Source organism: Solanum verrucosum, unplaced genomic scaffold (genome assembly GCF_900185275.1).
Source record: "Solanum verrucosum unplaced genomic scaffold, falcon-dt-bn FXZP01000115.1, whole genome shotgun sequence".
NCBI classification, from domain to species: Eukaryota; Viridiplantae; Streptophyta; class Magnoliopsida; order Solanales; family Solanaceae; genus Solanum; species Solanum verrucosum.
In genome coordinates, this window is record NW_026020680.1 from 530,799 (window position 1) to 554,143 (window position 23,345).

Consider the following 23,345-nt stretch of genomic DNA (forward strand, 5'->3'; position numbering starts at 1 on the left):
GTATTGCTCAGTGCTTAAGTGGTTGCAGCTGAAAAGAAAAGAAAAGAAAAGCCTTATAATCGACAATGGAATTGATATACTTTGTGCATAGAACAGTTGTTGTTAGTGTCTGTTCCGACTTTAGCGTTTACTGTTTGTTGTTCTTATATCCAAAACATTTAGAATTTTTCCTTGTGTTTCAGCAATCAAGCATCCTCATCAGTTTCACTTTAACTGCTATATGATACTTCATTGTGTTTCAGCAAATATTCAAGCTAGTTCATCAGTTCCATTCATCCCACTCGCTGCTAATATGCCCAGTCCGTGACCAATTATTCATCGCAAAAGGGATGATATTAACTGATCAAACTTAAACGTTGAAAAATCCTTGGATTCAAGGAAAGAAAAAACATAAACATTTCAAAAAAGAGAGCTCTCTACTTCTGACTTTTGGAATGAGAAACAAATTGAACCCAACCAAGATGCAAGCTTGACAACACGAAATATAAACTGAATAAACCTTTCCTGGTGATGAGAATGTAACCCCAACGTGTGCAACACATGCCTATGCATACTTAAACAGATCAAACAACAGAAATCTTGAACTTCCTCTTTACTGAAGAAAGAAACAATTTCATACATTACAACTTTGAGCTTGCTTTCCAGTCCATCTTCATGAGTAGAGAAAGTTAAATGGTCAGTAAGGAATTCCTCAATTGTTCTAAGCTTTCTCCAAAAGACAGCTGGATGCTATATCTGAGAATTCTAAAGACCTACCTAAAAAGGAAACAATTAAGAACAGAAACTAAAGCCCTTCAAACCTCAACCTACAAAATCATGTCTTCATTAGACAGTCAAACCACCAAATATACAAATCAGACAAGGCCTTCAGGAAATTGTTAGCAATGCATCAATCATTCCAACAAACTCCATAGTCCACTCTGTTGCTCACACGGGATATTTGAAATTGCAGCAAAGAGCATGTTCAGGTTTTTTACTCAGCTTTCAACCTTAAGATCTCCTTGACAGTCCTAGACCTGAAATATGGCATGTGCTCCTACAAGGAAAGGGCAACATTATCTATAGTTTCAATAAGCATGTTTCTTGCAAAAAATCAGTCACAAGGACTACACCAGCTACCACCACCCAGGTCCCTAGGTATCTTAAAAACATATTAGCAAAAACAAAAATCATTGTCCACAAGGGAAAACAAGAAAACACTTCTATCACAAAGAACAAGGTGAGCAGTAGGAAAACTAAGCTTCTAAAAGTTAGGACAAGCCAGCTGCTTGGTACTAGCACTTGCTTAAGAAAGAAATTACAACCATTTTCATCTCAATGGTAGAGATGGAGTTCTTTATAACCCAAAAGAAGTATTAACATGTACGAAAGAATGGGCAAACAAGGAAGTTGTTCATGGCCAAGAAATTGGTGAACATGGAAACAAAGTGAGAGTTTTCAGAGAGAGTGAGAGAAGAGAACCAGTGAATTATACACAGCTCTTGGAGAGTTATTGGCATTCTAACATAGCACAGGAAGATCAAAAGTCATATTCTTAAAATCAAGAAACCTAAAGTGGAAATATTTTGGTATAATAACCCAACCACCCACCCCCAAAACATATACGCACGCATATATATTGCATGTGTGTTGTGTTTGTACATATGCAATACATATATGTATGTACACACACACACACGTGTTCCCCTTCCTACTCAAAACCCGGTTTTGAACCGTTAGCCTCATCATTTTCAATTTTCATCCAGAGCTGCAAAAAGAGTATTCCAGTACATTGTTTTACCTGACTGAAACAGAGTCCTATATCTCTGCTGTAGAAATCAGCATACTTGAGCATGAACATACCACAGTCAAACCTGTACATAGTGACAGCTTTTATCAGTATGATTAGTCAACAAACTTCATCCACAGAAGTCAGTCAGTAGAAAATCAAGCACCAATAGTATACAAAGTTGATTCATATTTCTTGCAACCCTAACAAGCTAAAAAATAGATTGGGCACGCTATTGTAACAAAATTTAGGGTCAATTTAATTAGACCTTCCCAATCGTTTAACAAAACTTAATATAGTTTGATGTTTCATTTGATCGGCTTCTCTTTGCAGTCACTAGAACTTTAAAAGCACAAAAATTCAAGTTCCCATCCATTTGCCCTCCAATGTTAGTGTATTTAACAAAAAACAAGCTAAATAAATGTAATGACTTAAAGAATTGGGGCTTCGCCCATTTAAAACAAGTAACCAATTAAATTACCTAACCCAACCCATTAAACTACTTACGTCCTAAGTTATAACTCACCTCCTTAACAACAATAATAACTAAAAACTTAGAAATTAAAAAAGAGAAACAACTTAAATAAAAAATAAAAAGAGAAAAGCCAGTCAGCAACTGTTATGAATGAGCCGAGACCAGATATACCAAAACAGCCTGATACAATATTAAGGGGTTATGTGTGGGATCCAGGTTAATAAATAGCACATTCCAGGGAAAATAGGCTGAAGCAAATTGTTGAGTAAAGTGTCTGATTCCTCTCATCTCCATTCTATAAGTCTAAGCTTCTCATCTCCCTTCTAGCTCTATCAATCCCTAGTTCTTAGGTTCAATATTTCTATATTTCTGTTTGGGCTTTTGCTAATTGAGTTTTTGCATTTCGTTACTAGATTTGTAATTGAACCCTAGTCTTATTATAATAGTTGAGAAGTTGGTTATTGTTACATTCAAATTGAGTTCATTACATTGGTGCTTTCATTGTTTGTATTCCAAATTGTAATGGTGGTATTAGATCGATTCAGTGGTGGCAACGACCCAGTGGGTTGGATTCTTCGGGCCGAGCAGTATTTTGCCTGCCTTGGCTTCTCCAAGAAGGACTGGCTACCTCTTCCTTACTTCTACCTTGATGGTAAAGCTCTTATTTGGTTTACTTGGTTGCATCGTAACAAGCAATTCTTTGATTGGAAGCATTTTACGGAAAAATTGCTTATTCGATTTCCCCAACGAACCTTCACAGCTTCGGTGAGTATGGCAGATACTTCACGCGCCTATTTTGACTATGTGCGCTATGCTACATTTGTTCCTCCGACAACCTCTGCCTCTGCAGATGTAGATTTAAGTCGTTACACAATCATCTGACTTGGAAGATGCCTTCACAAGTGGGAACACGAAGGCAGACCATATTCTCGAGACATTGCCTGAGAAGTATACCAATGTGGATTCCTTGGCATTGCTTACTGGAAGTAATGCTGAGATTGTGACTCTTGAAGGCATGGGAACTCCTCAAATTGGGAATGCAAAATCAGTCGGAGCAGATTTGGTACAGGAACCTTCTTCCATTACAAAAGGTCAGGTGTTCGATGAAATTTTACACACAATTGTAAGCTCTGACATTCCTGAACCTAACGATAGATTCTGCGAATATGTTAATATGCAAACCAAGGTCCCTACTTCGGTGTTAAATGATACGAAAGGATCTAATAATGTGGAGGAAAATTCACCAGATACTGTAGCTTTGTTTGACACATCTCCTCAAAGGGATGCATCTGGTACTCTGGTTCTTTTTTCTAAGAAGGGAACTATGATGTCGAATACGCGTTTGTGAATTAATGACATAGTATATCCAATTGTGACTGGGGTACCACTGTTAGTTCCTCTTGTTGGTCGTGAAGTTATGATGGCGAATGAACATCTCAAACAAGCTATGCCAACGAGGTATGTATTTCTTGACTCTCTTAGTAGTGGCTCTCGTAAATGGAAAACTGATATAGAGACCTTTAGAGTGGGTACGGAAGATTTATTTCTTGATAAATATTTTTTGGAGAATGAGAGTGCCATATCGACAAGTGCTATGCATTCTGTGGGATTGCTTTCTGCCGCTGAAAATGGAAAATCTATTGGGGGATTTAATGGTCAATATATTTTGAGTCAATTTCCATTTGATCCTGCTGCTAATTTTCTTATGCTTATTGTAACCATTCCGTTAACTACAGTGGATCTTTGTGTATGGGATCCGGGCATATGTTTCGGGTTCATGGCTCTTACAGGTTATATAGAGAACGTGAAGGAACTACTATTGTTGAGATGTACTGACACGTTTCTCTTATTTGCGTATTCAAATCGTATGAGTAGAGTGTGGGATCCCGGACAACTAGGCAGTGTAAAGTCCTGGTTCAAGGGGTTCTCTGTTGTCAATAACTGCACTGCATTAACATGTCTTTTAATTGCATATTCACTAGTCTTCGCTGAATATTATGCAATTACACATGTTGTTTTCTTGGCCAACTTCCAGCAAACATCAGCCTTGCATCTTCACTATATCACTGCTATTGTTGGCATGTTACAGGTATGGGAGGTAAAAGTATTAAGGAGTGTATATAAGGTGAAGGTTCTGCACTCTGCTAGTTACACACTTTAAGAAGTCATAGAGATAGTAGAGTCGACTGCACGCCATAGATTACATCATGTCTTAGTTCTAGTGGAGAGATTTGGTGGAAGGAGAGTTTTAACAACTGTTGCTCAGTACTTCGAGGTGAATAATTCTAGATTCGACGAGTCTGAGCATGTTATGAAGTGTCATCTTTACCATATTTCAAGTGCTCTTGGACCTCCTTTTGATCCTAACAGTAACCTTGATGAAATTCTCAGCATCCCGTTATCTGACACTACTACCTACATTTTGGTCACTTATGGGAATATTTCATTTGATAGAAAATGGATTAATGCTAAGGAAGAATGTAATGACAAGGGCATTACATCTCCTATTAGCCATCTGAGTGAAGTGCTGCTAGAAAATATGATAAAGATCCTTAATGTGGCTGCCAATAGTGCTTCAACAAGTTTCGGTGATATCATTAGGTGTATTGGTCTTTCGACAAGTTTGGGCGATATCATTAGGTGTATTGCTCTTTTGGATACATCTCACATTAGTACACATCTCTGCCATTTTAATCAGCTACTGAGCAAGACTGATGCAACCATGTCTATAATACTCCAGGCTGCCAACCAAGTTGCTTCGTTGTTGCTTACCAATCTAACTGTACCAGTGGATGCTCATGCTTACTCGAACCTTGAGGACAGGGTTCTTATTGGAGTCAGTGGTATTGTTATGAATGGGCCGAGACCAGATATACCAAAACAGCCCAATACAATATTAAGGGGTTATGTGTGGGATCCAGGTTGATAAATAGCACATTCCAGGGAAAATAGGCTGAAGCAAATTGTTGAGTAAAGAGTCTGATTCCTCTCATCTCCATTCTATAAGTCTAAGCTTCTCATCTCCCTTCTAGCTCTATCAATCCCTAGTTCTTACGTTCAATATTTCTGTTTGGGCTTTTGCTAATTGAGTTTTTGCATTTCGTTACTAGATTTGTAATTGAACCCTAGTCTTATTATAATAGTTGAGAAGTTGGTTATTGTTACATTCAAATTGAGTTCATTACAGCAACAACAACATACCCAGTGAAATCACACAATAATCCCACAAGTGAGGTCTGGGGAGGGTATAATGTACGCATGCCTTACCACTACCTCGTGGAGGTAGAGAGGCTGTTTCCGAAAGACCCTTAGCTCAAGTGCAACAAATCCCGGTATAAAAAGAAGAAGACAATAAAGAGAAAATAGCAAATAACAAGGAACAATGCAAAAGTAGCCAAAAACAACAATATAATGATGTGATAGTCAAAATACCATAAACAACATACTAGGATAGATTATTCTTCTAAGGACAATCAAAAACAATTAGCCACCCTAAGAAAGACAACACTACACTTCCTACTACCCTTCTACCCTAATACCTTTCTACCCTAATACGTGTCCTACACACCCTCCAATCTAGGGTCACGTACTGCCTTATCACCTCTCATAAATACTCCTACCTCTGTCTCTCCTCGCACCTTCTATAACCAACCTCTCGCACCTTCTCATTAGCGAGTTTATGCATCTCCTATTCACATGTCCAAACCATCTCTGTATTGCTTCCCTAATCTTGTCCACCACAGAGGCTACACCTACCTTATCTTGGATACTCTTATTTCTAATCTTATCGTTCCTAGTATGACCACACATCCACCTCAACATCCTCATCTCCACAACATGCATCTTCTGGACATGGGAGTTCTTGACTGGCCAACACTCCATCCCATACAACAATGTCGGTCTAACTACCACTTTCTAAAACTTACCTTTGAGGTTCAGTGGTAACTTTCTTATGATAAGGAAAACGCACAACCGCTAACCTTTGGGTGTGCATAGGGTAAAACCCCCTCTCTTATGCAGTAGCTCTCAAGGTACTTTTTTATCACACAAGACTTTAGAGGCAAGCCTTCACTTCATCCACGCCACACCAATACGATGTGTGATATCATCGTCGATGTCCCCACTACCGTGGATCATAGACCCAAGATACTTAAGTTTGTCCCTCTTGTGTGTCAAGCCTCACTTCCACGCCTACCTCATGCATCGCATCATTGAATTTGCTCTCCACATATTCTATCTAAATCTTGCTAAGCCTAAACCCTTTAGTCTTCAAAGTCTGCCTCCACACCTCTTATTAGAATACACTCCACTGCGTGTCTCATCATTCAATACTATGTCATCCACAAATAACATACACCACGACACAACATCTTGAATGCCTCGAGTCTATACATCCATCACAAAGGCAAATAGAAACTAACCAAGGGTTGACCCCTAGTGTAACCCCATCTCCATAGGAAGTGCTCCGAGTCTCCTCCCACGGTTTTTACCCACGCTTCATAGGCCACAGATACACCACTTCCCTCGAAACTTTATCATAGGCCTTCTCAAGGTCAATACACACCATATAGAAGTCATTCTTTTCTCGATATTTTTCCATCAAGTCTCCTTATAGGTTGGATAGCTTTTGTTGTCGCTCGCCTTGGCATGAATCCAAACTAATTCTCGAAAATAGATGCACTCCTCTCTCTCATCTCCACCACTCTCTCCCAAACTTTCATAGTGTGAGTTAACAACTTAATACCCCTAGAGTTGTTGCAATTTTGTATATCACCCTTGTTCTTGTACAATAAAACCATTGTACTCCACCTCCATTTCTCGGGCATCTTAGTTGTCTGAAAAACTCCACCTCTATCCATGCTCTTCCAAAACTCCATCGGAATCTCATCTGGTCCTGTTACTTTTCTCATGCTCCTTCCACTTATAGCACACTTTACTTCCTCAATCCTAATATTCCTACAATACCCGAAGTCTCTCAAAGTGCTCCAATTCAATCAGCAAAGAATAAAAGTAGCGCTGCTGGTTTTAAACCAAGCTGTCCAGCAAGAGTGATTTTCAGAAGAAAAAAAACAAGAGGTATAAGATACACATGAGAGAGAAGGGAAGATAAGAGGAAGATTGCAGAGGCGATCACTATTTTGGAGACCCAATCACTTTCCTCCATTCATGACTTTTACAAGCAAGTTCTTGACATATATATTCACTGTGAATTCATCCTCTGGTTGGGAGAAGTAATCATAATAACTGGGATTTAAGATTAAATAAAATCTGGAATTTCTTTTAGGAGTTCGAACTTTGGGGAAACAACCTAAAAGGCTAATTTTGGTATTAAAACTAGGGGATAGTAACTTTCTTGTTAATTTGAAGTTCCACATCATAGCCTGTTTGTAAAGATTGTTGATATCATCTTCTTAAGATAGAAAATTTTGGTTGAAGCAGTAGTGGTGGTGGTCTATTGAAGAGATGGTATTATGTCTAGAATTATTTAGAGTTCATGAGTTTTTGGGATAAATAGCATCTAAACATTATGCTGTGATTTAAGATTATTAAATTTTTTGCGACATAATCCTTGGAAGCAAGGTTGGATTGATTTTCAACTATAGCATGTTTTAGATTTGTCTTTTGCATTGAAATGATTTATCCAGAAATTTATTTTTCTTGCACACGGACAAACAATGGTATCATCAAATATTCGAAAATGTACAAAATCGCTTTTACCATGAGCTTACATTCTGATTACTCTTGAATTTATGCTACTTCCGAGTTATTATATATTGTTGAATATGAAGTTGACATAAGAAGAAAATGAATATATGAGGTATTATGAATAAACTATTTCAAGAAGTTAACTTTGCCAGTTCGCCATTATCTAACGTCAGATCGTTAGACCTGGTGCACCTTGTAAGAAAAACTAATGTTGTATAAAGACCCTAACGATGTGATTATTTAAACAACTTGAATATAGTTTTCATACATGAATTTGCTAAGTTGATTGAAACAAGCTATTGTTGATGATTTACAAACTGTATATTTCTTATATATGCTTGTTCCAGGTAAAATGCTACGATTTAGGTTATTACTCGTGAGAAATATTGGAGAAGAATATTATGAAAATTGTGTATCTACATTATTACATTGAGACCCTATTTATAGACATTATATTAGACTCCTTTTTCAGCTGTCCTTCAGGATTGGAAATGGTAACTCAGTTAATTTTGGGTGGGAAGACAGGTGGCTTAACAATCAACCTCTCAATGTATCCCACGCTCCTATTTACAGAGGCTCCTCTGGCACACACTCTTCAGTGGCTCAAAACAGAGAAGGTGGAATATGGGCACCTCGCTTTAGAAGGAATTTTCAAGAAAGGGAGCTTAATGAACTCTTTGATTTTTTTAGAACTCCGAAAGGAGCCTCAATGACCCCTCACTTGCCTGATAGCTTAAAATGGGGCAACTCTGAAAAAGGAATATACACAGTGAAGGAAGGATACCATAAGTTGTGCTCTTCCAATGACATGATAGACCAGTGGCCATGGAAACTGATTTGGAAGATTAGACTACCCCCTAAAATCAAGTGTTTCACCTAGACTACCCTCAAGAATACTACCCTAACCCTGGACAATCTAAATAGGAGGAAACTTCAGCTAGTAAACAGATGCTTCATGTGCCTCAATAGCCTGGAATCAGTGAATCATTTGTTTCTGCACTGTCCAGTGGCAGCAGCTCTTTGGAATATGTTTATTTCAATTGCTGGTATCAACTGGATTCTCCCGCGAAGTGTCAAAGAAGTAGTTGGAAGTTGGAGTCTTAGAGAAGTTGATAGGCCCATCAAGAAGACCTGGCAGATGATTCCATCATGTATTTTTTGGTGTACTTGGAAGGAAAGGAATCTCAGATGTTTTGATGGTGTCTCAACTCCAATTAGCAGTTTGAAATCCTTTTGCCTTATTAATCTCTTCCATTGGAGCAACTTATCCCCTGTAAATGATATATTACCCCTCTTAGATTTCATTAGTTCCCTCAACATGGCTTAGCGATCATTCTTTTGCTTGTGGTTAACTCCCTGATTAAATAGGTGTTTTGGTTCTCATGAGTTAACCATGCTTTTATGTAATTTGCATCTCCTTGATGCCTTTCTAATACATCTTACTTCAAAAAAAAAAAAAGAAAAAAAAAAAGAGAACTCCTTTTTCAGCTAGCACACTACATTACAATCCTTTTCCAAGTAGGAAACTATTCTTGTTCTTACTCCTATTCTAACACTCTCCCTCAAACTGGTGCATGCAATCACTCGACTTAACTTTACAAATTTGGTAACAATATCTCCTGAGAGTATCTTTTCTTTGACAACATGACAGTTAATCCCAATGTGTTTAGTCCTCCAATAAAATACTGAATTTGATGCAATCCATCGATAAAACACAAAGTGACCATCTCCACTATGAGTCATGTCAAACTCCTGAGCGAAGTGTTGAACTTCCCAAACCAAGCTTGAGAAGATTGTTTCAGACCATAGAGTGAAATGCACAATGGACATACAAGACCACTAGACTCCTCTTGAGCAACAAAACCCGATGGCTACTCCATAGACTTCTTCCTCAAGACTACCGTGGAGAAAAACATTCTTAGTATCCAACTGATCAAGAGGCCAATGGTGAACGACGGCCATAGATAGAAAAAGGCAGACATTTTATTTTAGCCACGAGAGAAAAAATCTTTGTATTCTAGCCCAAATATATGAGTATACCCTTTGGCAAAAGTGAATCTCAAATAGATAGAAAATGCAGTTGGAAAACTCAGCTCTGGCGGATTTCATTGGGTATGTTGTTGTTGTTTATTTGCTTGCTAGAAAAAAAGGAAGAAGAAGAAGAAAACAGTAATACTAGTTTTTTTGCTTGCTAGAAAAAGAAGAAGAAATCATTGGTACTAGTTTAATCTAGTGTTCTTATGTTTGGTTTTTCAAATTTAACATGGGTTGAAATTGTTTTTGCAATTCTGATTAGATAATGTCCATGTGTTCCTTATGACAATTGTCTAAAAGTAGAGTACTATTCTAATACTAAGGGGTCGTTTGGTTGGAAGCAAGTTATCCGGAGATTAATTATCCTGAGATAAGTTATCCTGAAATAAGTTATTTCACCATGTATATGGTATAACTTATCTCATCACTATGGTATAAATGGTGGGATAAATAATCCAAGGATTACCTAATACCTCCAACCAAACGCAAGATAAAATGATCCTGCATTTTATTCCGAGATTATTATACCTTATACCTCACATCAAACAACTCCCAACTACTGTTTGAATAGAGAAGAGAGTAGTGCTTATTTCCCTTGAGGTATGATTTACAATGAAGAGAACCCTTTTATTTATAGAGAAAAATGACTTGGTCCCAAAGTAAGGGCTTCTAACTTTTCTCCAAAAGATAGAGAATCACTATAATTTATAAGAGTTTCTTCAATCATTCCATATTTGAACTTGTATTAAAAGTCCTAACATTTAAAACTTTAAAATCAATATTTTTGTCTTACATAAATCTTACTTAAATTATGTTAAACAAAAGAATTAAAATATTAAAGAAAGAGGTCAGTTAAAAGAATTGAATGTTTTAATCTAAAATAATAGTACTTCAACTTAAAAAATGCACGCTATTCAAGCTAATATGTTCTAAACCTAATAAACAAGCTTTTGAAGTCACAATTTGCCATCATACTTGCAATAGAATTTCAATCATTTAGAGCTACAAAAAAATAAATAGGCTTTCAGTTACTTTCTATCCAAGTTAGGGCTTATATTCCTATAACTTGATTGGCAATTTTCTTAAGTATGTATAATAGAATATAAAGTGAAGCTAGCGTCATACATAAACAACACTACTAACGGGAAAAATCATAAATATCTAATTATTTCCTTTTATTCATTTTTTAAGAAATAGAGTTAATATTAAATACTATCTTCTAATTTGCAGGCAAATAAAATCATATTAGATTTAAGAAATGTAGTTGTCTATAAAATAATCGCACTGATGAGTTTTAAATAAAATCTCCTTAAGACACTATACTCGATAGTACTTTTCTCTTTTCAAATTCTGTTCTTTTTAGATCATATAATCTGTTAGAATTTAAATATGTTAAGGTTACTGTTAAAGAATGACAAAAGTCCCACATCGGTGGTTAATGAGATGGGTGGACTCCTTACAAGGCTTGAGCAATCCTCCTCCCTTAGAGCTAGCTTTTGGGGTGTGAGTTAGGCATAAGACCTAATTTAACATGGTATCAGAGCAGGGCCCGTCTCACCCGATGTTGGGGCCCCCAAAAAATCAAAATTGCCCACGCACTAGATGCTAAGCACTGAGCGTGAGGTGGGGTGTTAAAGAATGACAAAAGTCCCACATCGGTGGTTAATGAGATGGGTGGACTCCTTATAAGGTTTGGGCAATCCTCCTCCCTTAGAGCTAGCTTTTGGGGTGTGAGTTAGGCCTAAGACATAATTTAACATGGTATCAGAGCTAGTGACCAATGACTGGAAGTTCCCGTTTTTTCTCTACTTACACTCCTTGTGCAGGGAACAGTAAAATCAAGATAGTTGATGGTTCCTTCTCTGCAATTGCTGGAAAAGGAACTATTAAGCTATCACCATCTCTTATACTTCATGATACTCTTCATGTTCCAAAGCTCTCTTGAATCTAGTTTTTGTCAATAAATTAACCCGTTCTCTTAATTGTCGTGCTATTTTTGATTTCGATTTGTGTGAATTTCAGGAAAAGGTCTCGGGGAAGATGATTGGCAGTGCTAGAGAATCAGGAGGTCTTTATTTTCTTGACAACGGGAACAACTCACTACAACTGACTCCTATTTGTTTGAACTCTACTTTTGTTTTGAATAAAGTCATGCTTTGGCACTATAGGCTTGGACATCCAAGTTTTTATTATTTAAGACATTTGTTACCTCAGTTATTTAGAAATAAAAATCCATCCTTATTCCAATGTGAATTTTGTGAAATGGCTAAGCATCACCGATCTTCTTTTCCTTCTCAAAGATATTAGGCTTCAAAACCTTTTACAATGATTCATAGTGATGTTTGGGGTCCGTTTAGAATCTCAACAATGTTTGGGAAACAGTGGTTTGTAACTTTTATTGACGATCATACTAGATTGAGTTGGGTTTTTTTATTGAAGGACAAATCTGAGGTTAAAAATGTGTTTGAGACTTTCTATGTCATGGTGGAAACACAGTTCAATGAGAAAATCAAGATTTTTCGGAGTGACAATGGCCGTGAATTTTTTAATGAACAATTAGGAAGTTTTTTTAGAAAAACTGGGGTAGTACACCAAAGCTCTTGCCCAGATACACCTCAACAAAATGGTATCGCCGAAAGAAAGAATAGACACCTTTTAGAGGTAACGAGAGCTTTAATGTTTACTAGTAAAGTTCCACAACACCTTTGGGGAGAGGCTCTCTTGACTGCCACTTACCTTATTAATAGGATGCCATCTCGCCCTCTTGAATTTAAGACACCTTTTAAAGTTTTCAAAGAAAGTTTTCCTAGTTCTAGGTTAACTATAGATCTGCCTCTGAGGGTTTTTGGTTGTACAACATTTGTTCATGTCCATAATCGTAGTAAACTTGAACCGCGGGCTAAGAAGTGTATTTTTGTAGGATATGCCCCCAAGCCAAAAGGGATATAAGTGTTATGATCCACATGCTAGGAAGATAATTGTCACAATGGACCTAACTTTCTTTGAGTCGCAACTCTATTTTACTACTCATCTTCAAGGGGAGTATCATGTAGGTGAAGATTCTTTTTTTGTGATATTGAGGAAACTAGATATCAAGAAAATGAAGAGCCTGATATTACAATAAATGCTGATGTGACAGATGTATGAGAAGATATAAATAAGTGTGATCCAAGAGATGATAAGGACCAAAATGACTTAAATGATAAAAACTCAGAAATTGAACTTGAACCTGTAGCGCCTTCAAATGACAAAAATAAAAATGGGAATAGAGAACAAAAAACAGAAATGCAGGTGTATTCGAGAAGGAACCGAACTCAAGAAAAAAAGACCGAAGATTCTCAACACTATCAAAAATCAGTCCCACAAGACCTTACTGTAATTCAAGGTACTCTTTCAACTAATTCTAGTTCTAATTCCTTAGATCTAGATCTACCTATTGCGAAACGCAAAGGTGTTAGATTTTCTTCTAAATATCCTATGTCTATGTTTGTGTCCTACAAAAAGTTGTCTCCTAGTTATTCAGCCTTTACTTCACAACTCTCTAGTGTGGAGATTCCAACAAATGTGCAGGATGCTCTACAAGTTCCCGAGTGGAAGGAGGCTATTTTGGAGGAATTGCGAGCTCTTGAAAAAAATGAGACATGGGAGTTAGTGTATTTACCCGAGGGAAAGAAACCAGTGGGTTGTAAATAGGTGTTCACCACCAAATTCAAATCAGACGGATCCTTGGAAAGGTATAAGGCCCGCCTAGTAGCTAAGGGATTCACGCAGACATATGGCATTGAATATCTCGAGACGTTTGCTCCAGTAGCTAAGCTAAACTCAATTAGAGTTCTGTTGACAATCGCAGTAAATCTCGACTGGTCTCTTCAGCAGTTGGATGTGAAGAATGCTTTCTTGAATGGGCAGTTAGAGGAAGAAGTCTATATGGATCCCCCACCAGGTTTTGAAAGGAAGTACAAGTCAAAGATATGCATGCTTAGAAGATCTCCTTATGGTCTAAAACAATCTCCAAGGGCTTGGTTTGAAAGGTTTACTCAATTTGTGAAAAAGCAAGGGTATGTGCAGGGACAAGTAGATCACACAATGTTTACTCGACATTGACTGGAAGGAAAAACAACCATTCTTATAGTGTATGTTGACGATATTATCCTCACAGGAGATGATGTGGTTGAGATAAAAAATCTAAAGGAACGTCTTGCCTCAGAATTTGAGATAAAGGACTTAGGCCCGCTAAAGTACTTTCTTGGCATGGAGGTTGCACGATCGAAGAAAGGAATTATAGTGTCACCAAGGAAGTATGTTCTTGATCTGTTAAAAGAAACAGGAATGAGTGGTTGTAGACCAATTGAAACTCCAATTGATCCAAATTTGAAGTTTGTAAAGGAAGGAAAATTGATTGATAAGGGCCAATATCAGAGATTGGTAGGCAAGTTGATTTACTTGTCACATACTAGAACTGATATTTCCTTTGATGTGAGCCTAGTCAGTCAGTTCATGCATTCTCCACGAGAAGAACACCAAGAAGCTGTGTATCGAATCCTAAGGTATCTAAAGAGTTCACCTGGGAAAGGGTTGTTCTTCAAGAAGAACAAGCAAAGAAGTGTTGAGGCTTATACGGATGCTGGTTCATCTATTGATAGGAGGTCTACATCTGGATATTGTACATTTGTTTGGGGAAATTTGGTGACATGGAGAAGTAAGAAGCAAAATGTGGTGGCCCGAAGTAGTGCTGAGGCTGAGTATCGATCCATGGCACACGGAATTTGTGAAATATTGTGGCTCGAGATTTTTGGAAGAACTAAGAAGACCTGTGAGTTTTCCAATGAAGTTGTATTGTGACAATAAGGCTGCCATAAGCATTGCTCATAATCCAGTTCAACATGATAGAACAAAGCATGTTGAAGTGGACAGACACTTCATTAAAAGAGAAGATTGAAGATGGAAGTGTGTGCATTCCTTTTGTGCCAACAACAAAATAAGTTGCAGATATTTTCACAAAAGGTCTTTTCAGAACTACTTTTGAGTCCTTTGTGAGCAAGTTAGGCATGTTTGATATTTATATGCCAACTTGAAGGGGAGTGTTGAATGAGTAGGCAGATTTAGTCATAATCTGCTCCACCATTGAGCTGGCAGATTTGATTATAATCAGCTCCACAAATAAAGCTGGCAGATTTGATTAGAATTTGCTCCTGTGAATATCGGATTAGAATATATTATTCTAGGAAAATAGTTTAGAGGAAATCCCTTGATTCAAGGATTTCCTAAGAATTAGGGATTGATTAGTTTAATTGGTCTTTACTTGTTCTCTTATAAATACTGTACAAACACTATGAATAAAATATACTTTTGCAGTATCTAAACTTTCATGGTATCAAAGCGGGACTTTTTCCCCTAATATCATATGGGTAAAACAGCCTTTCACGGAGAGCATCTTTCTGAAACATCAACAGAAGACAAAAGTTCTTCTCTGGAAGCTCCTGCAGAAAATCTGATGACACAAGGAGGCAATGCTTCTCATATGCCCTTCCAGTTAACTTCTCATCGATTAAATGGGAAGAACTATCTGGAATGGGCTCAGTCCGTAAAGCTTGCAATCGATGGCCGTGGAAAGCTAGGACATCTGACTGGAGAGACAAAAAAGCCGGGAGTTGGAGACCCAAAGATGAACTCCTGGAGATCAGAGAATTCACTCGTGATTGCTTGGTTAATAAATTCCATGGAACCAGTCATAGGTAAATCTTATCTCTTTTTGCCCACTGCTAAGGAAGTGTGGGAAGCCATTAGGGAGACATATTCAAATGTAGAAAATGCCTCTCAAATTTTTGAGTTAAAAATTAAACTATGGCAAGCTAAGCAGGGTGAGAATGAAGTCACTACTTATTATAATGACATGGTATCAGAGCAGGGCCCGTCTCACCCGATGTTGGGGCCCCCAAAATCAAAAATTGCCCACACACCAGATGTTAAGCACTAGGCGTGAGGTGGGGTGTTAAAGAATGACAAAAGTCTCACATCGGTGGTTAATGAGATGGGTGGACTCCTTATAAGGCTTGGGCAATCCTCCTCCCTTAGAGCTAGCTTTTGGGGTGTGAGTTAGGCCTAAGACCTAATTTATCAGTTACATATAATTGATTGATGTGCAATTAATGATCTAATTATTTTCTTATTTTTCCCTAGATTTGTTGATTCATGACACAATGATTCAAGCCACAAATGGTATTACTTCATGTTAAGGCAAAGAAAGGTTAAGAGGTTTTTGGTTTTGATCTCAAAGGTCTATTAGTATACATATCTTTGTTTGTGCATCTTTATTAGTATATATACATCATGTTTCTCTTTAAGTACACTTTAATAATATAACGTACACAACAATTTGTTCTTTTTTATATACATTTAATATTAATCAACACGATACACACGTGCAAAGCACGTACAATTAGGACTTAACTAGCCTCCAGCATGTCAGTAGAACTTGTTAGACCAACAAGATTGAAGTATTACGTCTTTATCAATTAAGAAAAAGATATTCACGTACTACGTACCCATTCTCTTGCTCTGGGAGGTCCTCAACAAACTCTAGCTTCCATGAGTTAATATCAATATCTTTCCCATTCTTGTCCTTCACCTCGTCAATGAAGTACCTAGCCTGCACATGTATTTTCCAATTTTCCCAGATCATGACATCCTTCAATCTAAAAGAAAACTCAATAAACATGAGATTCGTTTTTTTCAAACACTAATTGCATCAACCAGTGTTAAAAAGAGCTCTTGAATTTTGCTTTCTATATCTTCTGTTTCATTCATTTAGTTTTCTGCAAGTAGTGTCGCTACCAGATTAAGCAGGACATAACGCCATGGTATCATAGTAAGAAAATCACATTATCTTCCGGCATTTTAGTCCACTAGACTATGGTAAGTCTCAACTAGGGACTAAATGTGTATTCTGGAGTGAACAATAGCCTATATATATATATATATATATATATATATATATATATATATATATATGTATAATACAGCTGAAACCAAGAAATCCCCGAGAGATGATGCATTGATGCTGCACACTGCACAGTTTGAAACCCGGAAGAACGGGGCCCACCCCTCAACCTTTTTGCACTATCTCTCATTTTCTTTTCAAGAAACTCTTTAGACACTACCAAAATCCAACAGGAATTAGGTATAAGCTCACATCCAAGTACAACTGACAGTATACTACATCCAAGCTGGGAAGAATTAAGACAGGAAGGAAAATACAACAAATTGGAACAGTAGAACAAAAAGAACAAATTAAAGTAAATAGTGACAAAGGAAGAGGATACCCTATCTATACTAAACCAGTCTTGTAAAAATCCTAACCAATTGGATCATGTGACACCAATGGAGATGAACAACAATTCAACGCAGAGCAACCCCATATGCTTAGGAGGCAACATAAACAAGATTAAAACATCTCATCTATTTCCATCCACTATTAACCAGCAAATTCCATCATCATCACTACTAACATATTAAAAGGCTTAATGCAGGTGGTAATGTTTTTTCTGCCTACTCAAGCTTCAATTTAAGTAATGATACTACGTAGCAGACTGCATAGAACCTATTATGAATTATTGACACGGTACAGTCAGAAAGGAAGTAAATGGGATAAGAACTGAAAACAAAATGTCACATATGCATTCTCTTGAAAAACTAATTCCTGGTAAGCAGATGCAAAACATACCAGCACTTTCAGTACTTGCTGATCTCTTCCTCCAAGTGAATCAAGATATTGGAACTTTTCTTCCTTCTTGTTGATGACAGCTAAGCACCAATGTACTTGTTTGTGGATAGGGACAAAAATCTAAGTAAATTAGGACATATCAATCAATATACAATAGACAACAAAATAAAGTAAAAAAAGAGAGATGAATGATGAAAACTCTTACTTTATCACATTCAAAGAGGCAGTACCCCAGCTTCCTTTGGGATGTCCATCTTTTCACAGATTGATAGTTATAGCCTCCCTTGCCACTGATTAACTGAAATTGCAGAAAATGTCCACAAGAACAATTAGCAGGTATAACCTTCTGTTTGTAAGAAACTTTATATAAGAATTATACACACAGATTTCACTTAGGGGATGATAAGTAAGATGCAATGATGTTGTATAAAAAGGATAAATTCAGGGGCGCATTATAGGCATCTTATAGGGACTATTACCAAGAAAATTCTAAGACCAACTTGACTGAGAAAACCAGTGTGTCAACCATCAGATCATGCTTTACTCAGAAACTCAAATCAGATCATGCATTACTCTGAATTTCAAATCAGCATTAGAAACAAGGTTCTCTACAGAGATCAGCATAGCAACTATCAGATATTGATGAACACATTGTGAACAGAAATAGTTGGTGATGAAATAATTGGTAATCATGATCCTTGCAGATCAGATAAGGAATCTATCATAAAGAGGACAAACCCTGCAAAGGTTTCTTCTCTTTGAGGCCAAGGTAAAAGGGAAACATGGTTATTGATACACAAATGAGATTTTATTTTAGAGCAGGCACTTGTTAGTACATTCCAATTGCACGTCACAAGTTCAAACAGAAGTCTGGTATCTAAGTGGAGAGGGGTCCACGTGGGGAGGGGCATCATCCACCGAGTTCTGAACTTCGCACCATTAGCCCTCATAAAATTTTCAGTTATAAAAAACTTAGTACATTCCAAGCAGCTTCTTCATCATCTCTAAGTATCAACAACAGCACCAAGAAGGTGCTAAATATGTTCCAAAGGTCATCAGGGGAATAAAGTTTAAAAGGGAGATTAAGTCCCAAATGTTATATCTCAATCTTACACTGCTTGTATTTGAAGCCTTGCAAGGCTTACATATCAACATGCTAAAGAGTGTCATACTGTAAATGAGATGCCAATTCTGGAGGAGTTGACAGGAATCTTATGCTGCAATACTGGTTCACTACCTACCACTTACCTAGGGCTTCCATTAGGTGCTAAATACAAAGCTACTGACATCTGAAGGGATGATTGAGAATTGTGAGAAGAGGCTTGAAACTTGGCAAATACAATTTGTTTCAATGAGGGGAAGACTTACACTAGTCAAAAATGCCCTGGACAACATCCATACATATAACATGTCCCTATTTTCTATGTCAAGCAAGGTCCTGAAACATATTGACAAAATCATAAGATCTTTCCTATGACAAGGTAACAGCAAGGGAATAAATTTCACGTAGTGAAGTGGTCCAAAGTCACAGTGACTACAACTCAAGGAAGGCTGGGTATAAAAATCTGGAAATGCACAACAAAGCTCTCCTGCTATGGAGGTACACACAAGAAGAGTAAGTCCTTTGGAAGGAAGTCTTAAATGCTAAACATGGTGTCCAGAATCACTGGTGTACTAAATTATCTAAAGCTCCATATGGGGTTGGCCCCTGGAAGTGCATATGCAAAATGTGGGGGAAATTCTCACAAAACTCCCACTTTGCTCTAGGCAATGGAATGCACATCAAATTCTGGACAGACAAATGGCTAAGCAGATGTAAGCTACAGGATGAATTCCTAAGCTGTTTCAGATCTCTAGATACATACTCTTTCATCCCAAAAAAAGAGAAGGAAACACCTGGAACGAACTTTCAAGAGAATACATGACTGGAATATGAAGAACTCCTCAACCTTTTCTCTAAACCGGAGGGCTAAACTATACATTCCCAGTCAGAAGACAGGCTAAAATGGGGTAATACCAGGAATGGGAACAATTCTGTCAAAGATGGATATGCTTCTTTTTTAGCACAAAATGAAATGGTGACCTGCTGACCTTGGAAATTAATATGAAAGACAAAACTGCCACTAAATATCATATGTTTCAGCTGGACTGCCCTGCATGAAGCCTAACTAACTCAGGACATCCTCAGCAAAAGAAGCATCCAGATTCTGAATAGATATTTTATGTGTTATAAGACCATAGAAACCAAAAATCAGCTTTTCCTGCAGGGACAGTTTCAACTAATATGTGGAGTATGCTTCTCTCCATTTTTGGACTCAGTTGGGTCATGCCACAGTCCACCAAAGAGGCTTTTGAATGTTGGAGTAGCTGGAAAGTTGGAATGCATCAGAAGCATATGGAGGATGATTCCCCCTTGCATTTGCTAGAATTTAAGGCAGAAAGGAGCAGAAGATGCTTTGATGGTTTATCAACTCCAGACCAGTCTACTAAAGCTAGAAGTCTTTTAAATTTATGCAGCTGGAACAATATATCCCCTGACAATTTTTGCATTTTGTTAGCTCTCTGGCCTTTGAATAGCCACCTATATTTAGGAGTCCCAACTCAATATTTTTTATAATCTCAAACGTAGTAATCTTTAGCATCTCCTTGATGGCTACTAAGAAGCTTTTTACTTCATCAAATAAAAGAAAAACATTTCGTCATAAAGGCAGGAAAAGATTAATGAGCAAGCATGCCAATCTATCGGGTATCTGCGATAAAAGAGCTTTTTTTCTTTTTTGAGTATAAAGTAACGGGCAGACTGGGGAAGCATGGTGAGTAACTTTATGAGTGTGTGTGCTGTGTAAATCCATACTCAATTTATTTATTTATTTTTATAACTGTGATGGTCGAGCTAGCTAGTCTGATGCTTATAACAATTTGGACAAACAAACTCCAATTCAAAGAAATGTGAAATGAGCAGGAAAAATAAAAAGATGAAGGAAATAAATTCACTCCTCATTCATGAAAATTCATGCAGAAGATGAGTGATATAAACCTAGAATGGCTGATATACTTTATCCTTGAACACACAGCTATACCGCAACCTAGCAAGTAACTGAATAACTTTGAAATGCAAATTTGATTTCGAAGGCATAGAACTGACCTTGTAAAAGAATGTGTTAAAGAAATGACATTTCAAGAACTTTTTGGGCTCCCTTCTTTCTCTCTCTTTTAGTAACTCAAGATACACATTAATGACCTGCAAAAGAAGAAAACTTCCTCATTCCCTTACACCATTCCAGCATTTTCTATAACCACTACAAGCTCAGTAACTGACATAAAGTATTACCTCATCGTTCAACCATGCCCCAGGACTCAAACACTGCAATATCTCTCCAGTAATATCTATATTGGAGTTTTCATGTTTCGCCAAAACCTTCCTCCTGCGAAATAAGTCCGTTAAAAACATACAAAGAAAGTGCAAAATTGATAATTGGATAAGTCTGAAAACAAATGGAAGTTTAAATAAATTATACCTGCAAGATTTAGATAAAGCACGAGAAACTTCAGCCTCTTCCTCCTCATCAAGAAGCACAAAGGGTTCTGTAATCACATCCTGCAAGTTAATAAACCACAAATAACACATAAGCTAATGCTTTTATACCCGGCTTGATTTTTTTTTTCATATAATTGCAAATTAAACGAGGCCTATAAATGCATGCAAAAGACATTATAATAAAGGCTCCAGCAATATTATTACCTCCTTAACATACTCTTCATTCTTCTGAGGCCTTAACAAATGTTGTGTCTCAAGAACCTTCTCAGTATACCCTATATCAAACTGCAGTCTCTTTAAATTACCGTTTCTTTTCTCAGCTAAACCCAGCAATTTCTTATATGGAGGAACTGAAGATGAAGAATAAGCAGAATCAAAATTGCTACTCAAAGATAATGTATCCAGCATCTTTTCTGCATTCTCCACCTTCAAATTCACACCATCCGACACTGTTACAACTGAAGGACTCAAAACCTGAAAGTTCCTATCCACATCCTTAACACCATCAGGATTATCCATGATTTCAACAACCCCATTACTCTCCTTCCATCTCTGACCCGACCCACTAGCAAGACCCCTTTTTGCATCAACCCCAGTTCCCAATTCCTTAACACTTGAATCCTCAGACACACCCTCTTCACAAATTTCATCATCATCAATGTTTATCACTTCTTTATCTTTTTTCACATACCTCAGCGTTTCAAATGCACTTCTTTTAGCTCTATCATACTGTTGAGTTAGAAAATTCCCCATTTTGTTAGAGTTTAAGTTGGACCCACTTCTTAATCGTCTACAAGGAGCATGAATTTCTCTTTTTATGGGAGTTATATTAGATGGGTATTTGAAAATTCTTGCAGCTATTGATTTTCTGGACAAAGGGTCACCTTGGATTTGATTCATAGATGGAGAAAGCCTAGGTTTTTTGGATATGTGGTCAACGTTAGAGGAAACTGAAAGTGGGGTTTTGTAATTCGAGGTGAAAAAATCATCACCACGTTTTCGGCTGCTACATGTTAAGGCCCCCATTGAAGTAGATATTTGCCGAGCTTTTCTGGAAATTGGCAACCGCAGTGAATCATCTATGCATGCATAGATAGATGTCACATATTTGAATTGAAAAAGACAGAAAAAGGAAAACCGAGAGAAATTCCAAATTACAAACAACGAATTCAATAAAAACAAGAAAAAATGGTGTTGAATTTGGGTTAAAGTTATGAATTCACCGAGGGGAAGGAAGAAAGAAGAATGTGAAGGGGCAAGGGTAGTTGCAGGAGATCGCAGAGAATTGTTTGCAAGGTGAAAGGGTTTCAGAGGCTTTCCCGGTTGCTCGGGGAATTGGAGTTAACTATTTTGCTGCTTTTGTCCTAAAATCAAACTATTTAAGAAGTCTCAATATTACAATATTAGTGCAATAGAAATAGAGAGAGAGACAACTTTTGAGAATTTTCTCATTCTTTCAACTATGTTCAAATGTATATAATATATAATTTCAAAACTTATGTTATATATATATATGATATTAATTCTTGAGAATATGGCGAAGTTCTTCTTTCTTTCCTCGCGAGCAGGAAGCACACTAGCAGCGTGTCTTGCGTGATTCTACTGTGTTTTTTGCACTTGATTGGGTGGACAGTTGACCGGAAAATAACTTCGATTCGCCCGGTCAACAGGTGGGCGGCGTGCTTATAGGAACGTTTCACGTTAATTGAGAAGTCGGAATAGAAAGTTTATATAGAAATTGTCTTGGGGGAGTCTACTTGTTTAATCAGCTTGTTCACAGTAGAGACCCCTTCTAGTTTTAACTCATCATGGCAATCCAAAGTTTTCCCATGTCTATGTTGGCCTTATGCATGTGAAGAATCTTATCTACAGTTTCTTATAGCACCTCCATTCATTTTCCGCAGCAAGCAATCAGACCTTGATATCCTTTGTGTCCTTGAGTAACTGAGCAGCTAAGTGAGTAGAAATCTAGGTCACCTTGATGGATTCGATCTTTGCTATCACTCAAACCTTCTTGTGCTATTTTTTACCGACTAAGACATTTAGAAAATGTGAATTTTATACATTGTAGAGACTTCAACAGGTTTGAACTAGAAAGATC

At 37.3% G+C, this 23,345-nt stretch overlaps 1 protein-coding gene across 1 annotated transcript; it reads right to left on the reverse strand.

Annotated features, from left to right (window-relative positions):
- Positions 1-397: 397 nt before the first annotated feature.
- LOC125812212 (ubiquitin-like-specific protease ESD4) lies at positions 398-22,548 on the reverse strand. The gene is made up of 10 exons (XM_049491737.1): positions 21,449-22,548; positions 21,225-21,304; positions 21,038-21,131; positions 20,852-20,947; positions 18,050-18,052; positions 17,912-18,004; positions 17,707-17,826; positions 16,529-16,632; positions 1,781-1,853; positions 398-1,036 (listed from the first exon to the last, which is right to left on the reverse strand). The coding sequence occupies exons 1-10, from the start codon at positions 22,268-22,270 to the stop codon at positions 974-976; spliced, it is 1,548 nt and encodes a 515-aa protein (XP_049347694.1). The 5' UTR covers positions 22,271-22,548; the 3' UTR covers positions 398-973.
- Positions 22,549-23,345: the final 797 nt, after the last annotated feature.

Coding starts and splice junctions, on each gene's coding strand:
- LOC125812212 (XM_049491737.1), bottom strand. CDS start 22,270: ATGGGGGCCTTAACATGTAGCAGCCGAAAACGTGGTGATGATTTTTTC. Junction 20,948..21,037: donor GGGCATGGTTGAACGATGAG/GTAATACTTTAT, acceptor CTTCTTTTGCAG/GTCATTAATGTGTATCTTGA. Junction 17,827..17,911: donor GCCTCTTTGAATGTGATAAA/GTAAGAGTTTTC, acceptor TAATTTACTTAG/ATTTTTGTCCCTATCCACAA.